Source organism: Epargyreus clarus, unplaced genomic scaffold (genome assembly GCF_041222505.1).
Source record: "Epargyreus clarus isolate Ecla_fem2 unplaced genomic scaffold, WU_Ecla_fem_2.2 ptg000015l, whole genome shotgun sequence".
Classification (NCBI taxonomy): Eukaryota; Metazoa; Arthropoda; class Insecta; order Lepidoptera; family Hesperiidae; genus Epargyreus; species Epargyreus clarus.
Genome location: NW_027332223.1, coordinates 12133543 through 12158996, shown reverse-complemented (window position 1 = coordinate 12158996; position 25454 = coordinate 12133543). Strand labels below are relative to the sequence as shown.

Below are 25454 nucleotides of genomic sequence, written 5' to 3'. Positions count from 1 at the left end.
AAATATTTTATTGAAAACATTGCTATCATAATACGTAATACCTGCCTTATATAAATCATCACTACTACCTAATAACTATTATACTGGAATAGTCACTACAACACTATTTAGCGATCCGTTTTGGTTTTTAGAAAAAACTTAAATTGGGTATTTGTTTATATTCATAAAATTTGACTTCTTTGAACATTAAAGAAGAAAAATAATAATATTTTTACGAACATTTAATCAATGCAAAAATGTAAGGCGGTAATAAAACGTTCAAATAATTTACATAAAGTAGAAAGTTTAATGTAACATAAGCGTAAGTACATATCATTTGATTTCACACACTTCATGTAACCTTAACAAAATGCAGTCTTTACAAATGGCAGGGCCTAGTGAGGTGCCCTGTTGGCTCCTGCTCTTTAGAGTAGAATAAATTAAACCCTTGATAACTTTTAAAGTCCTTGGTAAAGTGAAGCCGTATATCTTTTAGCGCGTTCAGGATGAAGTAACGCGTAATGCTTTCGCATCCTCCCTATTAAGGCAGCTCGAAGGCGATCGTCTCCCGCCAGGTAACACAGTACAGGTACACATGTGGCTGCCTGAAAGAGAAAATTAAAATTTTACATATTTACAATAAAATTTTGAGATTGCCATACGATTGAGCCATTTATTCCTTAAGAGTAACAACGTATGTGATTATTCTCAAAAAAGCTCATCATAATGGAAGCGCTCACTTCATGTTTGATGGACTTCACGCTTGTTTATCTTTACGGCCTTCTATATCATCAAAAATTACAAAAAAATGACTACACTTTTCATGAAATATTTTCTATAATATTACCTCAGCAGCAATCGGCGCAAGCAAAGTCAGGGCAGGTGGAACGTGCGGCCGGTAGCCGTAGACAAGGAGTGGGAACCACTGCCAGCCGACCAGCACGGCAGACGGGATCCATAACGCCAGGGTTGTCACGCACAAAGCGTGGATACTCTGTTAAACGTTCTTAGTGTTACAGACACGTAAAGAAAGTAATTGAAAATTCAAAGTAAATACTAAGAAACAAATGTGTGCCTATTACAGAAGGAGTAAATGTGACATATACTGGAAATTGCTACAATGGCGGACGGAATAATAAAGGCATGTAGAGGAAGATCATATAGAAAAATAAATTTCGAGTAAAAAAAATTTGGTTTTCGTTATATGCAATTCTTACCTTAGTGAGTCGTTTCTCGTCCTTTTGTTGTTCACTTCTATAATATATTTTCTCCAACCTAATAGCTTTGCCCATGAAGTAAAATCTGTAGATCAGAAAATATGTTCAAAATATATTCTTACTGTTAATAAATAGACCTATTTCTCTCAGCGTGCAAGAGTCATACTCGCACCTGTTCCGTTTATTTATGAACAATATTAAACATAGAAACCTAGCAGCTGATACTTACATGCCAATGATAGGTAGTATTCCACAAATTATAACATAAGGCACACTGAAACCCAACTGCTTAGCGCCGGAGTGCAGTGAGGGCCAGAGCAAGGTGCAGGTGGTCCCCGAGGAGTCGCAGGAGTAGACACCGTAGCCGAAGAGCGGGGGGATCGCGAAGATGGCCGCGAACATCCAGCACACGCCGATAAGAGTCCAGTAGTATCTAAAGTAAAGAGTTCTTTCTGAAATACAACATACGATCGATATCATGATTGGCTCCGAATTTACAACCGGTCAATTTCTAACCTAACCTAACCTCATTTTGTACTTGTAAAAAACATTATGCTATATGTCGTACCGTAGTACCTAATTGTGATTACATTTTACATTTTGTAGTATTTGTGACTGCTAGTTGAATAAAAAATAAGTCAGTCCAAGATTCCAAATCTTGTAAACTAGATGTTTTCAAATTATTTTATCGACAATTTTTTAGGTAATAAATACGCCATTTACGTAGGTTCTTCATATTATAATAAATCATCTACTTCGTTTCAGTAAAAATGGAACGTAAACATAATGTTCAACATCAGTCAACATGACCTAAATACGAGTACTATTTGGGCTATTAAGTGCATACTCAATAAAGAATGTACTTATATGAATTTTTAACGCTGGATACGAGAATTTTTACAAAGTTTCAATAGAAATGGAGTGTTATCTAACAGGTACGTTACATTACTTAGTTCTATTATAATACATACTGACCTCGTCTATAATATTTGGCTAGTAGATATCGTTCCAGAACTATGGTAAACAGTGCTGACATTTGAAAGACACCAAAAAATTGATTCAAAAATGCATAAAGTTGACAAGAAGCGCCGCCAAAAAGCCATCTGAAATAATACATGGTCTTATTCTTTTATGTGTACGTAAATTATTTAAAATTAAATTTTCAGCAAAGTTATTATTAAATTAGTTAATATATATTTTTTTTATAATGTGTGTAGAAATGTAAAAACAATTTTGAATCACGACCTAAATCATTTTTTACTCCACACGTAAAATTAATAAACGCAATTTGAAAAAGAAAACAAAGGTAAGATTTTTTTTATTTTTTTTATAACTTTAACTGAAAATGCTACTTTTAGAAGTAGTTAGATGCATTACCTTTTCGCTATTGCCGACGTCCCTGAGAAGGGAAACCCGAGTAGATTCCGGCCAAGGGAGGCTGAACAGAGATTAAGTACCAGTACGTGACTCTTAAAGAACAGAAGATGGCTGTGGATGAAGGTGGCGAACAGCCAACCGTTGAGCAGCACCCCGAATATACCTGGTCCAAGCGGAAAATAAAGGGCTACAAATATTGGCATCAATTCATTTATACAGATTTATAGAGATCAGACATTGTCAACATTTTTAATTATTTTTTTATCCCGCTTCATATCATAGGAGTGACACCCTAATGGTTAAAAAATCAACAAATATTATAAATTAATTTTCACTTGTTTAAACGGTGAAGGAGGAATCGTTAGGAAGTCCATACACCTGTGAGTTCTTGTGTGTGATGTGTGAAGTCTACAAATTGGCTGTTAGTCAGCGCAGTGGACTATGGCCTAAAACCCTTCTTGTTTTAAGAGGTGACCCACGCCCAGCATTGGGACAGTAATTAGTTGACGACAACGCTTTACATTACACCATCACCGATAGATTGACATTTGATATTTATTGCAGCTTACTACCGATTGATAACGTGAAGTAAGTCATGGATGACATCTTTCCTCCCCATGTATTTTTCTAGTTTATATGAATGCTTTTGCCTGTTACCAATACACGGTCGAAAGTTTATCGCCCCTGGCATGTTTATGAACGGAGTGGATTTAAAGCTATTTGGAACGAACTGTTTACCACATGGCGCAACAAACGATTAGATTTAACTCTTAAAAGCTATCTCTAGAATATCTAATGTAGTGGATACCATAGACAGGACATGTTCATAAATAGGCAAACGCAAAACGAATACCAAAATTCATAATTTAATTATCTGCCTGTTCGTAAATTGAACCTGTAACTCTCCGCATCATAAGTATGGGAAGACCATTTTACTAAAATCACTTAGTAAAGCTGCTGGATATGAAAACCCTAATGATTATGGGTCCCATGATTAGACGGTGATCAATATTTATTTATTTTATGTAGATAACGATAACCACACATTAGTATGTTGGTTTGGTTACAACTACAGTACTCACCGAATACAATGAGACAAGCTCCCAGCAGCGTTTTGTAGGAACTGTCGAAATAATACCATGGACACTCATCTTCGTTGTAATCAAACAGTGTTTGCATTATTCCTTCACTTCCCCGTGGTGCCAATACCACGGTACGCACCAAACGAAAGTTGACCAAGTACGTCAGATTATTAATTATTTTTCACGATAGAACGTCCACGTAGGACAAGTGGTCACAAAGACTGGTCAGGTTGTCGAACCAATGCTAGCCTGACAAAGGCGGATCGGATTACGTAGCCTGACGCCACTGTGTGTCTCCATACCGTGAACCACTGCGTCGTGCTACGCTAAGCAAATAATCTCTAGCGAAATTATGGAGTTAGAGGTATAGGAAAACATCTGTGTGGTACACAGCTTTTTGATCGAACACACAGCTTCTTCAGCATTTTAGCATTGATGTTATTTGAAGATTAACAATGCCTAACTCTTTTCGTATTGCATTGTCGTGTATAGTTTTAGCTTTCATTATATTAGAACCGTTGTATTCGAATAATGCTTATTATAAAAACAGAAAACAGAGCAAAAAATAAGTAACTGAAAGAGGAAGTAATGTAGCTTTTGTTGCTCTCACAATGCCGACGAATCCAACAATAATAATACAAATATTAAAATCCTTCAAACCTTTTGTATGTACATACCAAATGAAACATACATTTCCATACATACACTCAAAACACCCCTCCGTAGTTGGGTAAAATCTGTATAAGACTTACATTTTTTATTTCAACTACTTTGCCCTTACTTGTGCGATCTAAAAATATCAGCCTCGTAATATTTCCTTCACAACATCTATATATAGTCACGCTTTAACAATGGTTTCCATAGTTGATACCACATCATATGGACGGCACGTCAAATTTAAAATAGACGTGCGAACTAAAATATGGGGACAATGCGTATTCATGTACCTTACATGTAATGATAAGTCACATATTATGAATAAAGTTGCATAGTTATCTTGAATGACACAAAGACCGCATTTTCATGTTTTGCATTTTTGTATGGCCGCTTTATACGTTGAGGTGTACATATAAAAAGCGTTTTGTTATACTTATTAATAATATAATACAAAGGGTATTTTCATTCGAGTTGAAATATTACTAACAAAGGATCTAGAACGAACTCAAATAGAATACTTATTTTAAACCTAGTTTATTTAGCAGTCAGTTTTTACTTGTAAGTATATTTTTACGAATATTTATACGTTTATTTTTGTTATAAAATATACCTATATTTACTTATTTTACGCTTAATGTACTCGTAGTAATATTTTTACTAATTATTTTAAAATTCCAATCGACTCGCCTCAATTTCATGGCCTGTTTACTTACGAATATATCGGCTGTTCCGATAGATTCCGCTGCACGTATTTTTGTATCGAGCGACCAAATATTTGAGTAGCTTCTAATGCCTATACATTAGTTTAGCATACCTCACATGTATTTAAAAATAACTATCGACGGTCTTACGTAAGGTGATTTTAATTTACCCAGATGTCACCGGTTCGTCTCTCACACTATTCGCACTTCGGCTCAGGTAACTGCTGAGCTAGCGCGATACGATACGTAAAAATGCCGATTAGAGGGTTATGTACGCAAATTACCTGATAATCTATACAACTTGGCTTGGCAACGGTCGTGTGGAACACGTCAGGTACGCTCCACGCTCACCTCACACAGCCGGCGCACGTCGATCGGGTTCAGTTAATTACGGAGAAGACCGCGTATGTTTTTGGCGATGTATAGTCCGATCACTGCCTAATTCGTGTTATCAAACTCGCTGATGTGTATATTCACAGTGAGTGCGCAGTGCAGTGCCGGCGGTTGACTTGTGACAGGATGTTGTCGATGGAGCAATTGTCACAAATTGTAAACCAACACCTTGGGCTCAGCGACCACACCGGCGAAATACAACATTCCACTAAATGGGTCATCGCTGAATCTCCGCTGGGTGGCCGCGGCCTCTTCGCTACGGAAGATATCAAGTCCGGTGAAGTGCTCTTTGTAGATCGTCCGCTTATTCACGGGCCCCGGTCCGGAACTATCTTGCAGCGAGGTTGTACCGTTTGCAACAAAATTGAAAGCGACACATTTTTTAAATGTAACAAGTGTGCGTTGTTGCTTTGTTCTGAAAAGTGCGAAAATGATGTTGTACATTATGATGACTGCGGAGTCATTTCCGGTTGGAAGAATAAGGTACCTATTGAGGACGTCGATGACGTTTTGTTGTCGAGGACACTAACGCCGATAAGGGCGTTGTTGCTACACGAAGATCAAAAGAAATTTATGGCCTCGCTTCAAGCACATGTGTTTCCACAACATGGCAGCGAAATAAAAGAATTAAAAGAATATTTTGATATAACAAAAGAAGACGAAGAACTAATGGTCCTGGCTTGCTGTGTCCTCGATGCCAACGCATTTCAAATAGCTACACCATACGGACAAAAAGATATGAGTCTGCGAGGTCTATATCCTGTTTCAGCTCTAATGAATCATAACTGTGTGCCAAATACGAGATATAGCTACAACAGTGATAACCAAATGACAGTAAAAGCTGTTAAACCAATACAAGCGGGGAAGGAGATATTCACATGTTACTCAGGCATGTTGTGGGGTACGCCCGCTCGGAGGTTGCATCTCAATAAGACTAAACATTTCTGGTGTATGTGTGCTCGATGCGCTGACCCAACTGAACGTGGGACTCTGCTAGCAGCTCTCAAATGCTTCAACACTAGCTGTCCTGGTTCACTTCTACCCATTGACCCATTGAAGATTTCGACCGCCTGGCGATGTTTGGACTGCAGTCTGAAGGTTCCATATAACAACATCTGCGCCATCCAGGCAGCTTTGGGAAGTCTCATAGGATCACTGAATTTCGAAAATATATACGAATTAGAAAAGTTCTTCTTGACCCGAGTGACGAAATATGTTCCGAAGACGAACCAAATTGTTTTGGATTTGCAGTGTCGACTTATATGGGAGTTTGGAGAAGTTGACGGGCATCGGTGGCACGGTAAGTTTATTTCTAAAATCCTAGTATACCTAGGTAGTCTAAATAAAAACGACCTTAATTATCTAACTACTCTAAAGATAGTGGTTACGGCCATATAGAAGGTTCCGGTTTTGATTATTTTAACACTAATTAGAACAATTGCTGTTAATAAAGTCACAGTAGGCACTAGTCAACGAAATTAATAAGGGTTCCTGTAATATTCATTTCACACTTCGAATTGGTATATCTTATATATAAAATTCTCGTGTCACAATGTTTTTTACCGTACTCCTTCGAAACGGCTTTACCGATTTTCACCAAATTTATATGCATATTCAGTAAGTCTGAGAATCGGCTACTATCTGTTGTTCATATCCCTAAGTGATAAGGGTGGTTCACTCTTAACATTTTTTTTTTTTTGGCAACAAGGTTTGCCGGGTTAGCTAGTAATATTAGCTAGTATGATATAAATATAAATATCGTGAAGTGTTTTGCATAGAAACCGATGATATTTCAGTAATAACTAATTCTTAACTAACTAACTTTCATTAATAAATAAACATTGTGACGTACGTGATGGTATATGATTCTGTTCTTAGCAGCCTCAATTGTTATAAATAGGCCATAAACATAAATTTCTATTCTATTTTCTAAATAATACATACCATTTTCTAAATGAACCAGTAGAAAAAAAAATCATAACATATTGTAAAAAAAATTTAATAAAAATTAAATAAAGAACTAATTATAAGTCGATAAACGTTAGCCATTTTTATCACTTCCTAACAATGTGATCATCGACCCGGTCCCAGACGGCACAGCATGACAAGTGGCCCGTCGCCAAGAAATCACTCAAGATGTACATAAATTTATAGCTGATACTTTACGCACATTTCCAAAGACAAGATGCGATAAAAATAGAGTGCTACTTAGTCCCCATTATTCGTTAACCATCTGTTTTGCCTACGAAAGATGACGATTTTTACACTCGCAGCCCGTAGGATTCCCTATGTCGTGGGTGCCATGAACACACACAAAGACGCAAACACTCAGAACAGAAGTCTAAATTCGTCATTCAGATATCTGTCTGGCCGGGGATCGAACCTGGAACTCTGCGCGTCGGACCGGTATGGTGACCGCTCCGCCACGCGGGTCGCAATTTGCAATTTCTGCCTATTAGTAAGAAGGTGGTGGAACACTTTGTGGTTTACCTATTTCTATCTAATAACAGCAGTGTGAAATGCTGATGTATTCTTATTTGGTATTTTAAGGGAGACATACTCTCTATATTTTTCTCTACTTGACTTGACTCTATAGCCGACCTTTATACGACTCTTAAGCTTACCAGGGGTTGATTACAAATATCCATGGGCGACAGTAACCACGCACCATCAGTTGGACTGCATGGACATTTCTACTTGTATGTTATAAACATTAATAATAACGGGCATTACTGTTTAATAAACATTTAGAAGTCGAAACGCTAAATGTGATTGCTTAAGAATTGATTTCGGTTTACATTTGCCCAAGGTTTGTGGAACTGAAACCGATTATGTGTTCACATTTCCCGTGGGTGGAGAGGAAGTGTGGTTAGAATTGCAACATGCTTACATTTCATACAGTCATAATGCTTTATGAATACAATAAAATACTCCTACGACTTTTCTTTAGTCTTTTTTTGCGTTCTTTTTCTATCGTAATTCTAATAAGGGCACAGTTTTTAAACAGTTTTAAACGGGCATTTTGGGGTGCAATAGCATATATTTTTGTACGTTCAGCAGTGGACATTTTGTTCGTATTATTGATATCGTTGAAATAACCTGAGTAAATAACAATTATTATGCAATCATACAGATTCAAGTGTTATATATTAATAATATATGAATATAGCGGCAAGTATGTAGCAACCATCTTTCAGCAACAATGAAAAGATTGGCTACAAAGACAGTGACATCTAAATATATCGATATACACAAGTACGTACCTACTTCTTGAATCTAAATGTACCGTAAATGTATTGATTTAATGCACATTGTCGTCATCTGGCAATAACAATTAATCAATGTTGATTAAATGTGCATTATATCATAAGCTATTTATATATTTATTAAGCGACAACTGCTACTAAGGTACTATTGAAGGACATTCAAACAATAGTACATATTTTACCAATACCGGGAAATTATTTTCATACATAAGTGATATAGTGATAAATAATTATAAAGATACTATTTAACAATAGTTCGCCAAGTACGATTCGAACTTGGTGAACTTGGCAACATGGAGGCTTCCGTACCATGAAATGTTCATTACATTTTACTTCTTTTTATAAAATAACCATATTAAAATATGTTTTATTATTTTTATTTCTATTCATTATAATAGCAGTTATAGTAGTAAACGAATTGCAAAACTTTCAACTTTCTTCCTCGTACGGTTTAACAGTTACATCGAAAAATGTCGAAAAATACCGGTTCGTTGTATGGAGACCCCTTTAATATTCAACTTTATATTATTTTTAGTATTTGTTGTTATAGCGGCGTATATAAAAATCAAGTGTCTCTCTATTACGGTTCCAGAGATAGAGCCCTAGACAGATGGACAGACAGCGAAGTGTTAGTAAGATAAGGTTTTGTTTTTACCCTTTGGATACGGAACTCTAAAAAAGAATTAACTACACTTACAGCAACTGATTATTGTATATGTATATTTTGTTTTACAATTAAATATTTCTTAAACAATGCGTTTATGTTAACGAAAATCTTAACAAATAAGTAGTTAAATCGACTGCACAAACTAATCCTACATTAAGATGCCATTCATTGGTCAATGCAACGCACGGATGTCTGTCATCAACGTTCATTGCAACGATGCTAACCAAGTGCGGATGTCGATGTATTCTCACCTTTGAGACCGGCTTGTGACTAATAGACCTTTTAGCGCCTGACACTTCTTTAGTATCGTCGTATTGTGTACATTAGTATCTATTAAATAATTTAATCACAGTAAATTAACTTTTTAGAAGTTAGTACACTAGATAACTATTATTTAATATACTTTACTGAACGACCTTTAATGGTCAGTGTTCTTTTAAACAACGCAATTATGTTAATGGAAATCTTACCACCTTTGGCCGCGCTCTAAAACTCGAGTCCTGTCCAAGGTGCCATGATACATGATACCGGCGCGGTGGACTACGGGTCTAGACCTCTCACTCTGAGACGAGACCCGTGCCCAGCAATGGAACAGTAATTAGTTGATTGATAGTTCTACTAACTATAACAGTAATTAGTAGGTAACTGAACTGGAGGAAGGGTAAATTCACATCACACATATTAATTCCCTATGACAAATAGAGCTTAACTAATTAAAAATATAGTTTAAAAAACTAAAAAACACGCTTTTGTGATAAAATCAACTAAAAAGCAAAAAATAATCACCCCACACTTTTTCCACAATTATACTATTTACTGTTCCTTAATTGATTCCTAGATTGAAGATTATTTTTTGCTTTTTAGTTGATTTTATCATAAAAGCGTGTTTTTTAGTTTTTTAAATTATATTTATTTTATTATTTTTTAGTATTTGTTGTTTTAACGACCACCATCATGCATCGTTTGTAAAAAAAGCAAGTGTCTATCTATTACGGTTTAAGAGATAAAGCCCAGTGACACACGTACAGACAGCGGAGGGTTTCGTTTTACCCTTTGAGTACGGAATCCTAAAAATCATTCTACAAGAGGGCGTTATAGATATGTTTCAGAACATTTGAGTTATAGGGAAATAACATTATTATTTTCTAAACTAAAAATCACGCTATAACAGTTATTGAAACTAAAAAGCAATTATTTGCAATCTAGTAACTTGCGATGAACTTTCTCACAGGCGCTTTAACAATCTCGCCTCGAAAAACGTTAACCCTGGGGATGTAGATAAGGACAATGGTACAAAAATTATTAAAATCGTGTATTGTCATCGGTTTTTGATAATTCTTCAAAATATTGAATTAAACTGAACGTTCAAAGTGGATAGAAATCGGGTTCAAAGATTCCGTTACTGTTACGTACGTACATACAACATACATACAACCCAAGCTAATAAAAGCGTGTTAATAGGAATACTTATTATTCTCATCGCATCACATGCATAACAATATCTGCATCTAACAATTTAAATTATTTGAGCATCTTAAAACATTAATCTTGGTGCAGTCAATGTTACACAATATGTTGGCATCATGCTCATTAGATTCACATAAACGCAACATAGTGTAAAACTTTGTCAATTGTTTATTTGTTGCCTAGCAAGAAATGATATTGTGGGTCTCCATAATTATCATCATCAATCAACAACCCATTACTGTCCCACTGCTGGGCACGGGTCTCCTCTCATAATGAGAAGGATTAGGCCATAGTCCACCGTGCTGGCCAAGTGCGTATTGGTAGACATACCTTTGAGATTTTTTAAGCTATTGCATAGCTTTTATCGCGGGCTTTGAGCGCGGCGACCGAATCGAGAAATTCCGTAACGAAAATAAGTAACACCTTTCAACAACTCGGTTGCCTGAAGACTTGATATCCAACTATCAAGTCTCCAGGCAACCGAGTTGTTGACTGTCAATAGAAAAATATGGATATAATTGAATAAAGTATTATTTTACATTCCTTATTATTTTATTTGATATTGGCGACGAGATGTCGAATGAACTAAAAAACAATAAGGAAATACGAGCCACATTACGTGGGTTAATGAAACGAACCGAAAATTACATTTCGGGAATAGAAAAAATTGACATTGAAGAAATAAATATACGACTGAATTCTTTACAAGAAAATTTGAACAAATTCTACGCGATTCAAGAAAAAATTGAATGGCTTACAGAAGAAGAAAATTTAGAAGAGGAAATAAAATACAGGTACGAATTTGAAGAAATAAAGCTAAAATTTAAATTTTTGAATGTACAAAAAGAAAATAATCGGCTAATACCTGAATGTTCTTTTATATCAGCAAGAGCGGAAGTTTATTTGATAAACTGTTAACTGTCAAGGCACGCTTGAGACGTACACCTAATACAAAAGAGTTATCACCTTATCAGTTAATGTTCGGCAGAGAGGTAAGAACCTATATGCATGCCTTATTTAAGAAATCCGCCCCACTATCCAGATTACATTACAATGCACCGCCAACGCAGGAGTTCGGACAAGGTGATAAGGTACAAGTCCGCAGTTACACCAACCCAAGAGTTAAATGGGAGTTCGGAGTCGTCATCCGAAGATTAGGTAGACTCCATTATGAAGTCAGAACTGAAAATGGCATACTGGTGCGCCGTCACCTTGACCAAATGCTGCCGGCGCCCCTGGTGGTGTAAGTGAAAATAGCGGTGGAGGACTGTTGGATATCAAGTCTCCAGGCAACCGAGTTGTTGACTGTCAATAGAAAAATATGGATATAACTGAATAAAGTATTATTTTACATTCCTTATTATTTTATTTGATAACCTTAATTCGTCAACTTGAACACAGATGGCAGTAATACAGATTTTTTTTAAATCCGTGCAGAAATCTTAAAATTGCGTGAAGTATATTTTATATTCCCATTATAAAATTCAAAATTATATTACCATATTATCAAAATAATATGTTTTATCAACATAAGCTATGTTGAATTCTGGATTGATAAAATAACGTAAAAGAGTGTTTGTTATTTTTAAACGTACAATTACAACTGACAGACTTGACAGCACAAAATCAAAACGCCATTATGATTTATGGTACAAATAATTTGTGTACAAAGTGTTTTAAATATGAATAAACAAAGTGCATTTATTAATGAAAAATGCGATGTCTGTAACATTCGGCCAAATGTCACAGGCACTTCGCATTGATCCATTTATATTGCTGGTTGTTAATACTTTACGTCACTTATTAAATACTTTTCTATTTTATATTTTAGAATGTTCAGTCTTGCTTGGAGTTATGAAATGTCAGCTGATATTTGCAATGTCTTATATGATGGAGATATGATAAAATAGTGGATAAAGATGTATTAATGTAAATGTTGATGATTATGGAAGAATATATTGTATTTCTGGAATTCCTTCTGAGCGTTTTCATAGCATAAAAAATGCTATGCAATAGCTTTACCGCGGCAGTCTCCGAGTGCCACACGTATTTTTATTTTATAATTCTCTCTGGTATGCAGGTTTCCTCATGATGTTTTCCTTCACCGTTTAGCAAGTGATAATTAATTTCTAATACGCACATAACTTTGAAAAATCAGAGGTGCCTGGGATTTGAACCTCGGACCCTCGATCGAGAGGCCAAGTTTCTTAACCACTAGGCTATCACTGCCTAATGCTTAAGAAGTCCATAATTATAATGAAGCTATATTCAGGGCCGGGTTTTCGAGTAGGGCAGGCAGGGCTACTGGCCCGATGCCTCCAAAAATTAATAACCAAATTTCGACGGGTTACCAACTTATATATTTTTTTTGTTTTCGCATTTTTACCGAAAATACTCCCACTTAAATAATTACTACATTTTTTGTTAAAATAATTTTAAAATTATCCAAATTTGGACCTGGCAGAAGGCACCGTCAATTCAAGTATGTATCTAGTGTTAATCCCGTCTTCCTTCGCCTAACCTACTTGTCATAGCACCTTACCACCAGAGTGGACATCACAACGGTTTGGCACGCAGGTCCCGGGTTCGATCCTCGGCCAGGCCATCTAAATGACGAATTTAGATTGCTGTTCTGGGTTCTGAGTGTTTGTGTATTCGTCTGTGTGTGTGTGTGTTCATAGCAACCACGACACAGGGAGTTCAAGTGTGGGGCTGTGTTCGTAGAAAGCATTTAAAAAAAAACTATTTCATAGGCATAGTACAAGAAAGCTTATGACCGATTCGAGTCGATTCTGTGTCGATATATGTATACACACCGTTACTTAGGTTAGGCTCTTAATGGATAAATGCCATTGCAATGATAATAATTCGAGAAATTAATGCACATGCTAATTCAGTTGCTAAGTGAAATTAATTTTCTATGACAAATGGACGCAAGTGGCAAAATTGGATTAACAGCTTTTCGTCTTCAAGGCAATCTTAATACATACTTTTAGTCCAGCTAGAACTTTGTCAATTTGTATCGGATAGATTTATTTTAATGTTTCCTTAACATTTATTTTATTGTAACTTGGTTTTTATAATTGCAAATATTTGCATTAAGAGTACTTTAGTTCTAACTTAGTCCTGTGTAACCTCAAATAGGGCTATCTGGGATTGATTACGGTTGTCCTTGTTTGGCGGTGGCCACTTACCATGATCACTCATCATCAGGTGAACTGCAACATTGCCAACCCATTACTGTCCCACTGCTGAGCACAGGTCTCCTCTCAGAATGAGAAGGATTAGGTGCGTATTGGTAGACTTCATTGTATTGGTAGGTTTTTAAATATTTTTATTTTTTGATCTCTCAGACGTGCAGGTTAATTCATTTCTGGTAAACAGCATATTCGTTGCATATATTTTTTAAATATTGTAGCAAACGTATGTCTCCCTCACCCCACAGTTCATAGGGGAACACAACAGCGCTTAACACTACTGTTACTAATTAATGTTATTATGCAGAAAGATTAGCACACATGAATTTCCCGAATTACACTTTTAAGCGCGTGTGAAACCGCGACACATAGCTCTTATTCAATATGGCGAGCGAAGATTAACAGACAGTGATGGTAATCTATACAAACGAGGTGTCAAAGTTTTCACCTCGCGCATCTGAGGTATGGATCGTCTAACAAGATCGTGTGTTCCTAAATATTGTTTGTGTGTTCCTGATTAGAAACTAATTATCAATTGCTTAAACGGCGACGGAAAACATCGTCAGAAATCCTGCATACCTGATAATCTTAAAAAGAAAGAGTTTTTAAAGGCACGTGAAGTCTAACTATTCTCACTCGACCAGCGCGGTGGACTATGGCCTAATCCTTCTCAGTCTGAGAGGAAACCCGTTCCCAGCACTGAGACAGTAATGGGTTAAAGAAGACTATACCTACGTATTCTGTCATCGCCCGTGTTTCCTGGCAGACTTCACAACTTGGCTGAGATAAATAGGTATCCATGTGGCAAAGCTTACTTTGACATTAGCGCATCAGAAACCAAGATTAAAAGTATAATATTGCAAAATAACCAAGAGCAAATATAACGTTTCATAATTTTAACTGTAACAGTTATTCATACAGAATTCGGTTCAGTTAATGCACTCGTCACTATGGTATGTTGCCAAGTATAAATAGGGCGCAATTTTAGACATTCTTAAGGGGATTATGCATTGTACAAAACAAATCTTTTTACCTTGATTATAATAATAAATGCCCAATAATTATAATAACCCGAAGGAATTACATGTTATATATTATACCTATGTATATTTTTTTATAATATAGTACCAGACGAGCATGCAGTCCGCCTGATGATAAGTGGCTACTGCCTCCCATGGACATCTGTAATCAACCCCAGATAGGATTAAATACTCCTACCTGAAGTCGGCCACAGATGCGCCACAGATAAGCTCGAACGCTTCGGAAAAGTATTTTTCCCTTACCACACTCCACAAAACGGAACACACCAGCACCTAACACTGCTGTTATTAGACAGAAATAGGTGTGACGGTGGTGCCATCGGAGTCGAACCACAAAGGGTTACCACTTTGAAATTTGTAAGGCGATAAAACCAGCTAAGAGTAGTAGAACTCTCAGTGGTTCGACAACGGCGGCACCACCGCTACACCTATTTTTGCCTTATAACAGCATTTTTAAACGCTGATGTGTTGTAGTTTGAAGGGTGTGATAAGGAAGACATACGTTTTCGAGGCATTCCAGCTTAGTCCTCAAGGGTAGCGGAGCACATGTGGTCGACGTCTGGTAGAATCTAATCTGATCTGGGATGGATTACAAATGTCCATGGGCGACAGTAGAATGTACAATCAAATAGACTGCAAGCTCGTCTACCCTGATATTATAAAAAAAGGTTAATCGTGAAGGTACTACCGCGAAACTTGTTATTAGCGTGAAGAAGTTCTGCTTTCGGGTGTACCTAGATGAATGATATATATGTCGACTGGCTCTTGGTCCTCTGGAGTAGCAGTGCATCAGTGTTCAGCTTCAGGTCGAACCACTGGAATATTTCGAGGCGGTTACCAATGTTTGTGGCTGGCTGTGACCACTTACCATCAAGTGGGCTACTTGCGCTGTGCTTCTTCAATCTTATAAACACAATATAAATGTAATTACTTAAATTCAACAGTATAAGTTGCCTTCAATATAACCAAATGCTATTGTGTTTTTATTGTATAAGTATTTTTGCCGAATAAATTATTTTTCTTTCTTTCTTTCAAATAACGACCAATACTACTAGAACACTCAAATACGACTAATTACTCGCCATTACATTGTCTTCAAAACCATTGCCACTCATCGAGATAGTGATCCGCTTAGTGGCATGCATAGCTCGCAACAATGTATAACAAAGGGCGTAGTAAAACTAAACACAAACGGCCAAACTGGCACACATTACGTCAGTTTCGACACGTGGGCTTGCTCCATGAATCAGTTTAAATTTAAGTAGGTATTACAAGCGCTATTTTCATAACGGATCTCATGCGATCGCCGTCAGTCAACATCGGACACTGCTGACTTGACCATACCACGAGCGGGAGGTCCCGACAAACATGCCGCAAACTTGTACCGATATAACGGAACGCCTACGCAAATATACAGGAAGTTCACAGAACTCCGCCTGGACCGTCCAGGAATCAGCCTTAGGAGGAAGAGGACTTTTCGCGTCAAAGCCCATTAAAAAGGGCTCCCTCATTTTCACCAACAAACCTCTTGTAATCGGCGCAAGGGCTGACAGTTCGACAAGTATCCATTGCTCAAACTGTTATCAAAGTGATTCCTGTGTACCGTGTGAAAAGTGTCAGTTGTTAATATGTTCAGACATGTGCAAACAATCACAAGAACACTCAAAGGAATGCAATTATATCGCATCAACCTTAGTACCAAAGGTCAGAAATGAAGAAAACTGTTTCATATTTGCTCGAGTTCTAATCTATTTTCGATTTTTATTACTCTCAGTTAACGAGCAAGCCGTTGTGAATTTATTACAAAGAGGCCAGTCTCATTCTTCGTTTGAAGAATTAGATGCTCTTTGTTCGAAATATTATGTTCCCGAAGAAGAAATACAGAAAATTAAAGTGATAAACACAATCTTGAAAATAAACTCTTTTAGAGTAGCTAAAAGCTCGTGTGAGAAAAAGATACCCATTCGTGGATTATATCCCTTATCGGCATTCTTGAACCACAGTTGCTTACCAAACACTAGAAACGTATTCCTGAAGGATCACACCATGGCCGTTTATGCAACCCAAAATATTGACGTCGGAGAAGAATTACTAAGTTGCTACACAGGACTTCTGTGGTGTACGCCTGCCAGACGATACCAGCTCTACAAGACTAAAAGCTTTTGGTGCAAATGCGAAAGGTGCAAGGACCCTACAGAAAAGGGCACAAGACTGTCCGCGCTGAAATGTTCAGATAAAAACTGTATTGGCGTTATACTGCCAACTGATCCCTTAGCCTGTGATACGACGTGGTGCTGTGATATTTGCTGTAATATGACACCTCCAGAGCGTGTAAATATAATACAGAGTGTGCTTGGAAGTCTTGTTGGAACCCTTCAACTGGACGATAAATTTAATTTGGAGAATGCCGTACTTGACCGATTGGCAAGTTTCGTGCCATATTCTAATCACATATTTGTGGATATACGCCTAAGACTTGCATTTAAGCTTGGAAGCAATGATGGAAGACGTCTAAACGGTATTATAAAGAAATAGTCACGCACACCTTCGGCTAACAAAACTAACCAGTGAAGTAACAGACATTGGATCAAATTTAACTCACTACACTCGCTTTCTGTATTACCTACGACATCTGTCTCTAAAACAAGGTAAGTATTTGATTTAATAACGAATGCAACAAGTTAGTTAGGAATATAACGTGCAAAATGTTTCTTACAAAAGATAACATATAGAACAATCATACCATTAGTCATAATTAACATCGTTATTAAATTGTAATATTTATTATTTTGTGCCATATTACCAAATTACTATTTTTACCTTATTAATATAAAACCATATATTATGATCATACTAATTTTAGATCTTTAAACAAACAGGTCAATTACAATTACATATGTATTGCGCACACGTCATAATTGATTTGAATCCTTTTGACGTAAGCTATGATTGCTATGATTGAGTAGTAACTAAATAGGCTTGTACTATTCTTATAACTTTTATTATGAAACTGTGTTTTGGAACATACGGAACCAGTGTTGAAACCAGCGTTGAGTGATGACTCTTCGTTAGAAAAATGGTTTAATATTTTTGTCCCTTACAAACTCACACTCAGACACGATCACAATTCGTAGCATAAGATTTTAGGGGAGTCACAGGGGAAGTTTGGTTAAATTAGACCCCTTTTTTCTAACACGTTTTAAATGTACCTATATTTTAGTATTTATTGTAAAGTCCGGCATATCCTCTACACTACTCCCGCGGCAGAGGGGAATCCATGGAAGGTTTTCCCACCCATGCAGATTTATTTTACCGAATACCTATAATAAATAGTATTAGAAAAGACAACGAAGTTACCTAAAAATGAGCTTAATAAAAATTAGATACGAATAAAGTGCAAAGAAACTAACCGCGCTACTAAACAATTCCAAATGCTACGTACTTATTACAATAGTCCGCTATGCTTACAACGTTACCAAACACATGTTTTACCAAAGTTTAATTTTAGATCAAATATATGTTTAATAGTAGCTCGCTGGAAATGGGAAACTGACTTAGAGTGCATTAGTTAAAGGTGGTGAACAGAAAATAAATCCCACGTGAGCAGCTCCATGACAGATTTATTGTTGCAGTTTCCTGAGTTACTCCCACTGAACTCTATAAAACGAATTTACAGCTGAGCATAGCTAAAATAGTCAGAGTATGCAATCGAAACTAATATTTTTCAGACTTAGAATTTACAATGGATCGCCATAAATAAATAATATACTAGCATTTACCGCCAAAACGAACACAGGAAAGCTATGTTCGATTTGCACGGTCATTTTTGCCGCGTACGTGCAAAATGTGGAATGAACTTTCTCCTGAGGTATTCCCTAAGCGCTATGACATGGGGCTCTTCAAGAGGGTTGAGGGTGACTACTTTTCACCAGTCTTTATCTTTAGGTATAAATATAAAAAAATGTATATTGGAAGGGATATAAAAAAAAACTATGGCACGAAATCATGAAAGAAGTACGAATAAAAAATAGCATAATTATGTTTTTTTTTAAAATACTCATTATGTTATGTTTATGTTTCCATTTTTTACTACAAAATTATTTTTTCTTCGTTTTAAAACATATAAGTTAATTTTAAACATGTGTTTTAAAAGCGGAAATTACTGTAAGCTCTCTTACTAAGACACACCTTCGTCTAACATAACAAAAAGCTCATGAATTAAAATGTTTAAGAACTACTCTGAGGTTTAAGCATTAATGCACATGAAGTCAAGCGTAAAGTGGTGCTTACGGTATCTTTGCATCACATTAGGTTTATTCCCCGATGCTTTGCTTGATTAATGTAACTTTGCATACGTACCTTGGTAGGGATGCTAAAACAAAGAAATAAAAATATTATTTTTGTGTTATATGGGTATATACGGTTATAAGATTTCGGTTAACTCTGAAGTACCTAGTCTGAAGTCGATATTGTTCCTTCATTACCTATTTCATTTCATAAATTCAGCTCCTTAATTGTTTTTATTTAAAAATGCATACTTATATTTATTTAATCACCTATTTTATAGTGCTGTAAAATACGAGAGCGCTTGGAACAGGATCATGCCGTTTCTATACACTAACTTAAAAGAGAGTGGACCTTTAAGGACATCATGCAGTATACATAATGCACATGCATGTATCTAGGTTTCTTTACAACGTCGATCATCGCCGTTACAGCAACAGTTAACTTCACACCCATAGCTGACATAAGTGATAATTATTTTGTAATGCGAAAATCTTGAAAAAATATTTTATAATAATTTACACACCTTGTAACTATAAAAGCCGGATCACAAGTACCTAATAAACGTTTGTAGGTACATACTTGACAATTTTTCCCAACTGTGAATATAGGGTTCATTGCCATATTTTAATATGATCTACATATGATCGTGAGATATCGATATGAAGGTGATAGTTGATAATACTAGGTCGATGAGTCATAATATCATCTCTAGCCTCTGTAGGTGTCTCAGCGGGTACTGGGTAAGGTTTCTAGGACAAAATGTGGTTTCAGCATGTCAAGGTTGATATGAATATGTCAGACAAAACATTGTGTGCTATAAAGAAACTATTATCTTACATACGTACTCACGTTAATTATTTTACATTTTTTTTATTTTTAAATGTGTAACTGACACAGGAAGTACAATGAAATATCTTGATAAAGTGCGGAATTTGTTTTTTTGTGCGGAGTTCACTTAAATATTTTGCTAGCTAGGTTCTGTGTTCGTCAATAATGTATTTTAATATTTTTTAATTAATACTTAGAAAAATACATAATATTGTTTCAGATATTTAGGACAAGAGTCGAATACTGAACCTCCTGAATTGTCTTGTTTTACATGCCTGTATAGCGGCTGACGCTGAAAGGTAGATTTTTGCGTGAATTTTTATTACAACCAAAATTTATAAGAACATTTTCTTGTATTAAACAAAGATAATTATGGTCCCGAGTCGTGAATGTAAAACTAAATCCAAAATACTGTCAACAAAGGGATCTTGAAAACGTAAAAATACCAATTGTCAGTAAAAGTAGGTAGTACTCGATTAGGTACGCAAAATTACGCACTCGCTGTTAAGATACGAAAGGTGTTATGTCACAGTATTGAAAACTTTATCCGCTGCCAAGATATATGTATGTTACGTAGATTATGTAATAAATTTAGTAATCTAATTGAAATAATTAGGTTGACTTGTAATATGTAAAATAAAAACCTTAATATTTTTCAATTCTCAAATAATCATAAAATGACTACTTAAATAATTTGTAATTTATCTCTATAAAACGTTTATAAGTACTTTTATAAGTACGTTTATAAGTACGTTTAACTATATTTATAAAAATAATTCGGAACTATTTGTGCCGGAGATTGAACCCAGGACATTTTGTATGGCAGCACGGTATTGCGTCAACGGACATAATGTTTATTGGGCCAATTACAATATTACATAGCTACCTATTGTTGGTCTGAATTGTTGTACCTTTATGCTCTTGCGACCAGATAAATGGTAATAAAGGAAACATTTCACGTACAGCATGAATAGTTGCTAGACGTAACGAATCATATTAGACAAGTAGGTACAGATATACTCCAGCAAATGCATTTCCGCTTCGTCACAAAACTGCGCAATTCCGCCAGTTCTCCCGCCATAAAGACAGAATGAAATGCACAAAGCTGACACCTAAGTCGTCTCATAAATTATAAAGAGTTAATGTGCGAGTTCAAGAGTCTGTCCCGTGCATTCATTGAACGCGTAGGTACCTACTGCGCAATAAGCGCATAAAATCGTGGTCGACTAATTTGCGTGGGGCAGTTGTTCGATTGATCGCCGTTGACATGGGCGCCGCCGCGAGAAACGCCCGTCCGCACGTCGTCACCAGGTGGATCTGCCTCCCCGTGCCGTTAGTACTTTGATATTAATTGACTGTGTTCTGTGATTAGACATAAATAAACGACGTGATGTAGATACGTGACGGAGAAGCGTTAAATAAGTTGGCGTTGAATGCAGTAAGGTGTGCACTTTGTGACAATATTACCTAAGCGATAGACAGTGGTGGCGTGCTCGTAAACAACAAAATCAGTAATCATTGAATTCGTTTGGTCAGTGATAGAAGACGTTTACTACATTTGGCGTGTTGCCTCTCTCTATGCACTAGCTTGTCATTGAGCGTCTATTACTATACCTACTGCCAACTATTTCTATTTCTTAACAGCCAAGAATTGACAAACCAGAAACAGAGCGTCAAGTAACTGAAGCGTCCTTCTTTGTTGTCTCCTTAAATCTTGATAATGGCTATGCCTATACGATTTACGCATCAACACGTCGTCATTTTGTCTTTGTGTAATAGAGAATAGTTCAATAGATACGTATAGCAGTTTGCTAATAATGTTGTACCAATAGATTTTAACAACTTATGTGAAATTATTTTTTATGTTTAACACAATAATTTGTATTCTTTACGACATACAGAGATTAAATAAAACATATATAGATTTTATTAACATTATCATTATTTATTTATTCATTAAGTTGTTTGTTTTTATTGCTTTTGTGAAAAAATCTTTAAAAGTTGCATCAGGTCGTATTTTTTTCTCTTGTATAGGTATTAAAATAAGGTCCTACATTTAATAGATACCCTTTTTAATAATTTGTAAAAGTCGCTGTACAATATTAGACTACCTACATTGTCCCTTGGAAAAACGTAGTGGTACAACGGTGGTATACCATTCTTTAATAGTAGGTACATTCAAATTATAAAATATCGCTACAGGTTTAGGGCAAAAGTACCTTTACCTTTTTAAAATCGATTGTATATGTCACCGTAATAGTAGGTAACAACTACAAATATACTTACTATTTTAACCGTGGTTGGTTTCTATCAACTCTATGGGTACCCACTGTTACGGTAACCTACGTTAGCCTGGTTCCGTAGTCTTCCACTATTATTATGAGAAGCTTTCTATTATATTTTCAAAGTATACGTGCACGATGTCTTTGCTCCCGTGCATTCATAGTTACCTAAATGCTGAGCGAAATCCCTTGATAATGTCCGACAAATAACACACAAAATTCTAAATCTATTCAAAATGTCTCACTTCAATTTTTCTATGTATATTCTATGTATGAAAAAGAAGAATGCAGTGATAGCCTAGTGGTTAAGAAACTTGGCCTCTCGATGGAGGGGTCCGAGGTTCAAATCTGATTTTTCAAAGTTATGTGCGTATTAGAAATTAATTATCACTTGCTAAACGGTGAAGGAAAACATCGTGAGGAAACCTGCATACCTGAGAGATTTTATAAAAAATAAATAATCTCAAAGTTATGTGAAGTCTACCAATACGTACCTGGCCAGCGCGGTGGACTATGGCCTAATCCTTCTGATTCTGAGAGGAGACCCGTGCCCAGCAGTGGGACGATAATGGGTTGATGATGATGATGATTCTATGTATATGATATATCTATATGTATCTTATGTGAACTTTAAATTTCCAGAGCTGCAGGAGTCGCGGCTGGCGTTGAAAGAGAGCCTGTGCCGCGGCACGCTGCGCACGCTGGCGGCGCTGGGCGTGGGCGACGCGCACCTGCGCGGCCTGCTCCTCTATCACCTGCACGCCGCGCTGGCAGAACGCGCCAGGCGGTCGCCAGACCTATATGAGGTGATTCACTTCCACAATACTATTCTGCTTTTTGTGTCTGACTTTACATGCGTATTGCATTACGCACACTCATACAATTATCTACGTATAAATTATGTACTATGAGTACTATGATTGCAACTGCGCGGCCTGCTCCTCTATCACATGCACGCCGCGCTGGCAGAAAACGCCAGGCGGTCGCCAGACCTATATGAGGTGTTTGACTTCGATAATATCAAGAATAGTTGTAACTATAAAGTTCTTATAGATTGATTATCACATGTTTGAAAGGTGTAATCTTAAGCCTTCGTATTTTGAGAGAAAACCCGTAACCAGGAATGGACCATGCACCTACAACAAAAAGTTATCAATACCAACTGATATGATACTAACATTATATATATAGATATATACATAAATAGGCGTATAGACTTTTTGAAAAATTCTTCACTTTGAAAATAGAATTATTAAAATTCATGTCCAAAACATAAATACATCTATTAAGTGCTCAGAGTTCATAAATACCATTTAATATACCTTTTAACAAAAGTATGTAAACAATCAATACATCCCACCATATTTACATGGAATTATTTTATGATAGTCTATAATTAGACACAAAAATGTCGTGGGCGAACGATAAAAAAACGACACAAGTGTAACGCACGACAGTCGACGATGCGTTTTGAAGTTTAATGACTTCAGTTATTGCAAAAACAACAGGTGCTAATGTTCGCGCATGAGGTCAAAGATCTGAAAATTAAAACTGAAATCGACGAACCAAAAGGTATTATTACAATATGTAATCAATCAATCATATGTGGGTACTTTAATGGAAGGCTTGTAATGGATTTAATTATGCTTTCTCAATCGGTTCAGACTTAATTTCTAACACTTCTAATTTCTGAGCTCATGTGTTTCATATCCAATTAATCGTGGGAATACCCACATACCTAAGAGTTCTCCGTTATATTTTCAGAGGTGTAAGAATGTTGAATTTTCCAACAAGTAAAAGTTATTGTTTGGATTATGGTTGAACATTTTGACAGGAAACTCATATACATTTAGTGTGGTAACTAATAATTAGTTAACGGATAGCGGCTAGCTATACGGATTATATGGGTAAAATCTTAGACGAATAAAATACATAGATAGATCACTCCTAACAAGAAAGTGTAACCAGTTTTGAGAATTGAAATTGTTGCGTAAATAAAGTTTTGCCACGTGTCCGTGCTAAAATGCTTGAAATACTTATTTATTTATAACGTAAATTACTTAGTATTAGTTATTTGGCTTCATCCAATTTGAAGGCGGTGAAGTATCTTTCTATTTTACTTATCAAGGGGTAAAATGAAAAACTTACATTTATGTATAAATAACTTCACTTATATGTATTTACAGGAGCTGAAATCTGAGATCGAGAGCACTATAGAACAAGCGTATAACATCCTTCAAGGCGACGTATCTTCCCCACCGGACCTTGAGCTCAGACACAAATACCTCGGACCAGGCTGTGACAAAACCCATGAGGAACGATTCTTCATTCTTGATGCGTCGGATACGTGTGTCTCTACTTGAATGTGTCATGTGATAAATGTGTGTGTATTTAATATAAGCGTTGAATGTAGTAAACAAACCTTTATTTTGCATGTAACGTAAGTATTTTTAATAAACCAAGATCGTATAGTTTTGTATAATCTGCATTTTATTTTACTTCTTGCATATACAGAGCAATTATAATGGATGTTCTTTAAATATTTACTAGCAAAAGTTTATTATATTACAAACCTCAAGACCGCTTTAGACAAATTAGTTCTGTTTGCGGTTAATATGGATGCACGGTCATTTGACCTCGGAAAACAGAGACTGAATGTCTCCTTCTGCTGCACTAGTGACTGTCTTATAATTATGAACTTAGATACGAATAAAAAATGCCAAATGTTTCATTTAATTGCCGTGTCATTATTTTTTTAACCGAACAACTTTAAATGTATTTTTTTAAACGTGTTCTACAGCACGGTAATTTGCGACATTTAATTTTATGTCAGGTCCACATATTCGCCCAGTAGAGACGACTAGAACAAAGTACGAATATATAATTAATCCACATGGGTGTACGTACAGTGTACACATTTGTTCGTTTCCCACAAGGTGTAGGATATCAGCGTAAGTCAAAAGATAACGTGTCTGTCCTCGTCTGCGGCGTTTATAATTATATAGTTGTCATTA

The 25454-nt window shown here is 36.2% G+C and overlaps 3 protein-coding genes across 3 annotated transcripts; 2 read left to right on the top strand and 1 right to left on the bottom strand.

The window, feature by feature from the left end:
• Positions 1-263: 263 nt before the first annotated feature.
• Positions 264-3980, bottom strand: LOC140748004 (visual pigment-like receptor peropsin). The gene is made up of 7 exons (XM_073080682.1): positions 3656-3980; positions 2574-2736; positions 2172-2299; positions 1426-1648; positions 1197-1281; positions 827-973; positions 264-584 (listed from the first exon to the last, which is right to left on the bottom strand). The coding sequence occupies exons 1-7, from the start codon at positions 3750-3752 to the stop codon at positions 438-440; spliced, it is 990 nt and encodes a 329-aa protein (XP_072936783.1). The 5' UTR covers positions 3753-3980; the 3' UTR covers positions 264-437.
• A 1278-nt stretch (positions 3981-5258) lies between these two features.
• On the top strand, positions 5259-24922 carry LOC140748128 (SET domain-containing protein SmydA-8-like). Its single transcript, XM_073080861.1, has 3 exons — positions 5259-6706; positions 23083-23246; positions 24627-24922. The coding sequence occupies exons 1-3, from the start codon at positions 5533-5535 to the stop codon at positions 24801-24803; spliced, it is 1515 nt and encodes a 504-aa protein (XP_072936962.1). The 5' UTR covers positions 5259-5532; the 3' UTR covers positions 24804-24922.
• Positions 16337-17685, top strand: LOC140748130 (SET domain-containing protein SmydA-8-like). Its single transcript, XM_073080862.1, has one exon. The coding sequence runs from the start codon at positions 16412-16414 to the stop codon at positions 17576-17578; it is 1167 nt and encodes a 388-aa protein (XP_072936963.1). The 5' UTR covers positions 16337-16411; the 3' UTR covers positions 17579-17685.
• Positions 24923-25454: the final 532 nt, after the last annotated feature.